General features: G+C 35.7%; 1 protein-coding gene across 1 annotated transcript in view; it reads left to right on the top strand.

Annotated features, from left to right (window-relative positions):
* Window positions 1-9,152, top strand: part of LOC112159705 (deoxynucleoside triphosphate triphosphohydrolase SAMHD1) — a gene marked incomplete in the record, with an annotated part of 11,179 nt that overhangs the window by 1,057 nt on the left and 970 nt on the right. The window contains 12 exon segments of the mRNA XM_024293940.2: window positions 1,311-1,381; window positions 1,596-1,733; window positions 1,809-1,921; window positions 2,042-2,162; window positions 2,248-2,339; window positions 2,987-3,090; window positions 5,268-5,380; window positions 5,763-5,795; window positions 5,874-5,960; window positions 6,791-6,895; window positions 6,983-7,111; window positions 8,569-9,152. Coding sequence (XP_024149708.1) covers window positions 1,311-1,381; window positions 1,596-1,733; window positions 1,809-1,921; window positions 2,042-2,162; window positions 2,248-2,339; window positions 2,987-3,090; window positions 5,268-5,380; window positions 5,763-5,795; window positions 5,874-5,960; window positions 6,791-6,895; window positions 6,983-7,111; window positions 8,569-8,580 — 1,118 coding nt within the window.

Here is a 9,152-nt window from a genome sequence, read left to right on the forward strand (position 1 = left end):
TTTATGTTTTTTTTTTGTTTGTTTTGCTTAAAAAAACACAAATCATTTTATTTTTAATGTGTGGAACTAATCATAACAGGCAAATGTTTTTCTCCCAAAGCAAACAGGTGTAGTTGTACAAGTTTGAACAGTTTAATATTGATTTGAAAGAAACAAAACAATTAACTTCCTCTGTACTTGAAGCTCATCTTGCACACTAAACTGCTAGACAGTTACAGTTTAGTCACATATAAAAGCTGATAGTTCTGAAAACGTTTTAAATATCATGTTTGAATGGGTTTCCTAAAGTCTAGGAAAATTTTCCTCTTAACGCAACCGGCTGAAGTTATATATAATACATAAATATAGCTAGAGATTGATTCTGGCGCAATCTTGCACTGCATCAGGGATCCCTCCTCAAATATACACCGTGGGACTTGAGATCGCCTCATGCTGCATCTGTGCCACTGACTTAACATTGACACTTGCTGCCTACGCCACACTAATGGCAATCGGTGTGAGTGCACCTTGAGTCTTGTGTCAGGGTCGGCACAGACTTATTTTTGCTTTTAATAACATAAAATAATCTCTTAAAATAATGTATTCAAGGCATTATTGTCAGGAACCTTGATTTTAAAAAAGTTATAATTTAAACTTTTTTCATCTAAAATGTCCTGGCTGAAATTATGTCCTTTCTGGTATTAGGGGTGGTTTGACTGGTTATATAAAATAACTTTCTAAAACAAAAACTAGAGCCACCGTTAAAATTATTTGTGGATTTCACAAACAAAATAGTCAAGCAATGACAAAAAATGTGATGATTTATTATTTTTTTTAAATATGTGTTTTAAAACTGATTTAAGACACTGGTCAGAACTGCTCCGCTTACACTGTGGATGGTAGCAGAAAGCTAGCATAAGAGAAAGGTTAAAGGCCAAGAATCATATTTCTGCATTGCCCGCATGTGTGTCCAAGAAGAATTTATATCAGTTTTTGTGCTTGGTCACAATATTTCATGTGAATACCATCAGCTGATGTAAAATTGTCTTTATTTTTCAACAATGAAGATAACTTTCTTCAAAAGACTGAAGAAGATTAGAGAGAGAGAGAGCCAAAATATTAAATTACAGACTCCTTCAGTGAGTGAGAGAATGTCAACCAATCACAGAACAAAATGTAACACTAGAAAAACACAACTACAAATAACTACAAGAAATACAGAAACATCCAAATGGAAAAAAAAGAGGAAATCTGCAAACAGGCTTGAAGGTCTGTCTTTTACTTGGTTCATGTCACATCAGCCATAAACTGTTAACTTTCTCCATTTTCAGGACATGGACCATTTTCTCATCTGTTTGATGAAATGTTTATTCGGGGAGCATGTGGAAATGAAGATTGGACGGTAAAGTAAAAAAAAAAAAAAAAACCGGACAGTCTGTATCTTGGTCTTGCTGTTATACATTTTTTCCTTTAGATATTGAGATATTTATATCTACAGATGCCCTGTTTGCTGAGCTAACAGATAAAATAATGGTCTAAATATGCATTTAGAAAAGCGAATGATCCCTGAAATACATAATATTTCTCTTGTAACTAGTGAGTTTGTTTTCTTGCAGCATGAGGTGGTTTCAGTAAGAATGTTTGAACACCTGATGAATGAGAACGAGCTGAAATCAGATCCACCACTACTGGAAGATGATCTGATGTTCATCAGAGAGCTTATCCTTGGAAGACCTCTGGAGGAATTAGGAGAAGTAGTGTGAATACATATTGAAATCTGCTTGAAATTCAACAGAAAAATCCCAAGCCTTACACACTAAATTCTGCAGGGTACCACAGGTTGGCCATATAGAGGTCGGACTGAAGAAAAGTCTTTTCTCTATGAAATCGTCTCAAACAAGGAAAATGGCATTGATGTGGACAAGTTTGACTACTTTGCCAGGTAGGGCTTGCTTAAGACTCAACTAAATTCCTAGATTTACATGAAGTCAATTGTTTTTTTATGAAGTAATCTCATAGTTTGACCTAATGACTTTCTCCCCATTTCTGTATCTCATCTCAGGGATTGCCATCACCTTGGGATCAAGAACAACTTTGACCATATGCGCTACTTCAAGTTTGCCAGAGTGATTGAGGTGGGAACAGAGCCGAACAGAAGAAAACACATCTGCTTAAGGGAAAAGGTGTTTAACCTAGTCTTCACTTGCACAAAATGAGAAACATGTGTTTGATGTTCTTCAATAAACCACTGAAGAATTGTTTTTCCAGGAGGTGTGGAATCTCTATGAACTGTTCCATACAAGGCTCCTTCTTCACAAACGAGTCTGTCATCACAAAGTAACCACTAATGTAGAGATCATGTAGGTATTGTGCTGTTCTGGGTTGTACATTACTATGAAATGTTTCATGTTTTATATGATGATTTTCCATTGCTTAAAGTCCCATTAAACCATTTTTTTTGTAAAATTGTTCCAAGTGATCTTGTAATTGTATGATTTTTTTAGTCCAAATCAAAAGTCCTTGTAGTTTTCAAGGCCTATCTTAGTTCATTAGAAATACAATAAAAGGTGCAACACCCCCTGTTGCTGAGAGCTCTGTTTGTGTGCTTAAGCTCAAGCTTATAGCCTCAAGCTAACATTACCAGAGCAAAAGTAAGGATGAGCAATGTTGGATCAATCCAGTCATACAGTTTACTGACAGAAGTGCAACTCCTTACTGCAAGAGTGTTGAACGCTCATTAAGTCACCAAAGTGTGAGCAGGCCAGGGTGCATGTGGGAGACAGCAGACTTTGGCTAAAACATGTTAAGCCTCTGCTTTTCATCAGCTCCTGATTTGAATTAAGAAATACTCACAAAGAAGTTTTCTTTGTAAATGTGTTTATAAAGGTCCTCTAGTATGAGAAAAAGGCTATATGAAATTTTCAGTGGAATGGCTCTTTAAGATACTACAACATTCAATGCAGCAAAAACTGTCTAAAAGGGAAAATCCTATACTCTTTCAATCCAGGATCACAGATGCTCTCTTTAAGGCAAAAGACTTCATCCAGATTGAAGGAGCAGATGGAACTCCTCCTGAACAGGTTGACATGACGGCCTACACCATGTTGACAGGTCAGTCAGACTTCACACCAGATAGAGCTCGATGCCAGATTAAATACAGTTGTGCTGATAACTGAAAGAGTAACAGCAAGTTGAAAGTCTGGGTATTAAAAGCATTGATGTTGGGAGATGCAGTGAGGAATGGGGACCAGGTGAATGTTAATACTCAGGAGATGTTTTTTTTGGTAGTCAGAAGGGGATAGAGCAGGGGTCACCAACCTTTTTGAAACTGTGGGCTACTTCATGGGTACTGAATCATACGAAGGGCTACCAGTTTGAAATAATAAATTTGCTTAGTTTGCCTTTAGTTATTCATTATTAATAATAATAATGATACTTCTCTATGTGAAGACTCTGATTTCTCACCATAATTATCAATAATGACAACAAGCTAGGAAACAGACTTTATTAATCTCAACAGATCTTGTCAGATTTTGAGGTAATGACCAAATGCATTTAATAAGAAAAAAGTCAATTTCCATTACAGTTCTGCGAAAGAAATCCATCCATTTCAATACGCCCCCTAAACCAGCTCCTCTTTTTTTTTTTGTAATCTGTGTTTTCATTAAAGATAACTAATAATCAAATATTCTCTGTGTCTCCATGTGGGGAAGGGAGAAGGGGACGCCTCATTCTTTGTTATTAGCTGCATTTCCATTACACATTTGCGTAAAACTTTATGGAAATTCTTGGAAAAAAAAAAAGTTTTGAAATGACACTGTTTCCATTAAATTATAATTTTGCGATAAATCAAAAACCAACTCACACGATAAGTCATTAAAAACACGGCGATGAACGAGAACAAGTATTTTTTTTTTTTTCATTCACTAAAAGGGAGCATGTGGGTGACGTCACAGCTCTGTCCGGGGCGCGTGCAGCGCAGCTCGACTCAGAAGAGGGAGGGGTCTGTTCAGCGGTTAAAAGAAAAAGCATTCTAACAAATAAGCATCTGGACCTTTTTCCGCTTGAAAACACCACAACATAAATTCAAGTTTTTGTCACGGTGCTCGCGCTCATGAGACTTCAGGCTCCAAGCTGCAAAAGTGCGTCTGTAGATGAGGCGATAGGAAAGGACGAGCTGCTGCGCGATTCCGCATGACCCGCAGTTTCTAAAGCGCTTTGACGCTGCAGGACCTCCTGGTGCGTCGGCTCAGCGGCGCTCAGATCAGACACTTCATACCGAGAAGCCTATTTATTTAGGAAAAAGTGTTTCCGTTACAGTTTTGCGAAAAATGTCTATTTCCTCCTCTAAGGGCAATTTCTTTTTTTTTCGAAAAATGCCAGTTTTTTTCGAAACTGTGGTGTTTCCATTAGGAGAATTTATTATCCAAATTCCAATTTGCGAAATTTCAGAGTTAATGGAAATGCGACTATTGATTATCTGTTAAGGAGAAAACGATTTAAAAAAAAGAAAAATAGTGGGACAGGCCGTTTTTGGTTTCAGAAATAATGAACATATTGTGGCGACCCTGGGGGTTAGCCCCGCCTTCAGTTCCTAAGACTCATGGGAAGTGGGAAATCTGGGGTGTGTTACATTGCTCACCATAAGTGAAGGAGCTGTGAGCAGAAGTCAGGTTCATACTGTAAGGCTAATCATGTATGTTCAAAAAATATATAAGCATTGATGCTGGGCATGATGCTGCGCAGAATGCTACTTTTTCTTCTTCTGTCTGAGATTTACCCAGGATGTGCGTTGCATTGGGCACGAATATTTCTCCGCTGGCTGCCAGTTTAAAAGTAACTTAGCTTTTGGGTCTCTGCTACAAGTGACGTACCAGCTGGATCGTTACAATATATTTTTAAGATGTTATAATTCTTCGCAAAGGCGGATTTGATTGGAAATAATTGCATCACAATAAAACAAAAATTTCGAGCAGCTCACAAGTGAGTTGCGCTATTTTTGGAAGAGGCCTGCGGGCGACTGATGTGGTGCTCGTGGGCGACCTGGCGCCCTCGGGCGACGTGTTGGTGACCCCTGGGATAGAGGTTAGACTTCCAACAGATATATTTTATAACGAAACTGAAATAATTTGTGAACTTTTTTCATTTACCAACTCCACTTCACTCATTTTTGAATGTTCAATATTAAAAATCCTGTTTTAAATGTATGCAGAGGAGACATATTTTTCTTCTTGGATTGAACTGTTTAAACTGACTTGTCTTCCTCTATTTTTGCCATTACTCAACAGATCAAATAACTGAAAGGATACTGCAGTTCCATGATCCAAGGATGGAACAGTCAAAAACGATTCTAAAAAGAATCATGACTCGGAAATTGTACCGGTTTCTTGGTGAAGCCAAGGTGACTAACATTAACAATTCCCCTCCTGCAGCACAATGCTACTAAATATAAATATTCTCCAGATTATAAAATAACAATAAAAGAGACTGTTGTTAAGTCAGTTCAAATAAAACATTGTAGTGTACCTAATTTAAATGTTGATTTGTCTTGATTTTCTACTTTCATTGTTTGTTTGTTTTTATTTAAAAACTTCTGTCCTCAGTAGAAATGTTAATGAAATAATTTCCAGTCATTAAATATGTATTTTGGGTATTTAAAACACAAAGCCAATTATTTTATTCTTTCAATATTATTTATTTTTATTCTGAATACACCTAAAAGAAGACAACAAAAGAAGTATAACAATTCAATTTGCTGTCTCATATTTAAACTTCCATTCTAGATGAGGCCCAGGCAAGGCAGAAGAATACCAAGGGTAAATGCAACAACAGATTTCAAATATCATACAAAACAGTAGTATTGGTTATGGTAAACACTGTGTCTTGTTTTTCAGGAGACAGTTGAAGATCTGACAGAAGAACTGACACAGGCTCTGCCAGAAGAAGTTCGACAGAATGGCAATGATTTCTTTCGAGTGGAGGTGAGTTCTTCATCCAGTTATTCTCACACACCCTTTAAGACTCTTTTTATGGTTAAATGTTCACTATTTGCTCTAATACTTAAAACTAGCTTAAATGTAAAATTGGTACACATTATGCTTTTGTGCTGAACATTCAAAAATTGTCTTAGTAAAAAAAGATCCTGCAGACAAGTTACAAATTTTCTGATTTTCACATGTCTAAAAAGAAAACGTCCTCAGTCCAGTTTGAATTATAACTACTATGCAATGACTGTAAATGTTTTAGACATGTATAATTTAAAAAAATGTACCTGTATGTATTGTTTAAAATGTTCACACTTTAGCTTGAAATAATTGAATTCAATCATTACATTTAATGTGAATGACATAATCATTTTAAAACGATATATTTAATACTAGATTTAACATTTTCTGTTATGTCTGGAAATTGTTGTCTTTGTTCAAACTTTAAATGTCATATTTTCAAAGAACGATTTGCTTTTGGTGCTATGGAAGCGTATGTGTACCAAAAATAAAAATAAAAGTCAATACTGGAAATGCTATTTCATTTTCAAAATGTACCTTTATTCATATAATAATTATTCATTATGCATTACACATAATGAAATTAATTTCATTTAAGAGACACATAAAGCAGGTACATTTTGAAAATGAAATAGCATTTTCAGTATTGACTTTAAGTTTTGGTACAGATACGCTTCCATATTGGTACAGAGTCCAAGAAATACACACAAGAATACTTAACAACTGGCTGTTTGATACAATGTTTACAACCTGCAGAATGGTTTTCTACTGATTGTAAACATCTGCTTCATCTAATTGTGTTTTAGCTCATAACCTTTAGCTATGGCAACGAGGAAGAAGATCCAATGAAATACACTTATTTCTACAAGAAGAATGAACCCGATAGAGGATTTCTCATTCCCAGAAATAAGGTCAGAAATGTCATTATTTTACCTTTCCTTCGTGTTGAAAACAAGTGTAACTCAGAAGTTCTAAATGTTTATTGCCGTTTCTCCCAGGTGTCCGACTTCCTCCCTGAGTGTTTTTTGGAACAAAGAATCAGGGTTTACTGGAAGACGGAAGACGAAGACCTTATGAACATAGTTGCCCAAACTTTCCGAACCTGGTGCAACACCAATGGATTTGAGGTAATGATTAGGTCAGGAATGTTGGACTTAATGTGTTTAATGAGAATTAGATAGGCAATCTTAACAGGGATATGCAGATATTTTCAGGCTATGATAGAAAAAACAGAACTAATACATCACTAGCTGCATTTACATGTGCAAAATGCGCTTGATTAGAATAGAACAGTGCACATGGACCCTGAAGCACTTTATCTGATTGTAACAAACTTTACCACATTCACCACATTCAGTTCAACAATCGCTATAACACACCCATCTTGATTGGAAGGAAATTTTGATTGGGTCAGAGTATCCAGGCCTGCAAGACACTTTTTTTTCTGATCTTGCGTTTATTCCCATTACTTTTGCCCATGTAAACACAGCTAGTATCTATGGGAGGGACAACTGTGAAACAAGCAAGGTGGAAAGAAAGACCAGGATGTAATGCATAAACAAAACAAGTAACATGAAATATAATAGCTTTTTTATTGTTTGTTGTATTGATGCAAAAAAGTACACATACACAAACCCCAGGTCTACAAAACCTGCCACTTTTATCAATTCAAAAGTTTACAATGAAATTTTGATTATTTTATTTTCATTTTAGTATACAACAGAACAGATAATGCATTCAGCTTCAGCGGCTTTAAAGACAAGTTTTAGGCAACAATACATTTGATGACAGATGCTCACAATTCATCCCTTTAAGTTTATTTTGACCTTAAAAACTCTTGTAAGAAGAAGAATACAAGCAAACCAACGTATACACATACTTCCATTCATGCAGATTAAAAAAAGCAATATAAACCAAATAAAATACAGAAAAGATTTATATCATTTTAAGTATATCCCAGATTTGGTACATGTGTGGAATGGTAACACATTATAGCTAAAGGAATTTGTCTCAAATTTACATTATAATTATTTTATATAGTTTGTTTTTTAGCTACATTTGTATAAATGGCAATGAAAATTCCAGCGCTAACTTCTAAAACATGAAAAAACAGAATAATATATTGGGTCAGATTAGCTGTGAGGCAGAAATGGAACACCAAGAAGCAAAAACTGCAAGGGCAAGAACAGGTTTATTATCTGGATGTAGATTCAGGATCAAGCCTTGAGTCGTCACACTGGGGGAGGGTAGAACAGAGTGAACTTCTCAGGCTAGGCAGGTAGTGCAGAGGAGAAGCATCCAGGCAAGCAAGTAGGTAGATTAAGGGAGTGAGATGACTGGCAGAGCAGGCAGACTGGTTGGAGCAGGCAAGAGTGTACTGGAGAGCTGGGGAAGAACAACAACTTTCTGGCAGAGAGCAGAGGAATATACTGTAGAGAGGAGTTTACACGTTTGGGTAATCAGGTGATTACTGGCAGAGCTGAGTCAGGAGTGGCAGAGCCCTGACAATATTGTATGTCACTATTAAGATAAAATCGATACTTTTTTTAATACTGTTTACTTCTCATTTTCCCTTAAATACAAGATGGTGAATTAGATTGACATTTACAACTGTCCATGAGGATGAAGAAGATCCATCTGCACCAGGTACAGAAGACGAAGAAGGATAACGGTTGCAGAAAAAGTCTTGAAGTGATGAAACAAAAGAAATAAAACTATGATTTACATATGCTTAAAATGCTGATTGTTTTAATGAATATTACTAAAAATGCATCTATGACTAATTTGCCGTGAGACTAATGAGTGTGCCACCTGTGTGTTAATATATTCAGTTTGATTTTATGTTGCCTCTGTTGGAATAATCATTTTTAGGTCTGATCATATAAAGCAGTGGAACATGTTTAGTGTCTGGTTGACTCAAAATCATTTTACTTATATTCCGTGATTTAAAATGTTTTATTTTATAGATTTTATTTAGAAGGGAATTGTGAGATTAGATGTGATTTTAAGATTATAAGTGAAAAACTGTAAAAGGTTTACACAAAGCGGTTAATTTTTTTGTATCTTTTTAAACAGATACACTTTGTCACTAAATAGCTAAACTGAATTATTCTTTATATTGTTGATGGTAAGGGGTAAAGGTTTATTTTAATCTGTTATGTTCTGTGT

The sequence above is a fragment of the Oryzias melastigma genome, linkage group LG7 (assembly GCF_002922805.2).
Source record: "Oryzias melastigma strain HK-1 linkage group LG7, ASM292280v2, whole genome shotgun sequence".
Classification (NCBI taxonomy): domain Eukaryota; kingdom Metazoa; phylum Chordata; class Actinopteri; order Beloniformes; family Adrianichthyidae; genus Oryzias; species Oryzias melastigma.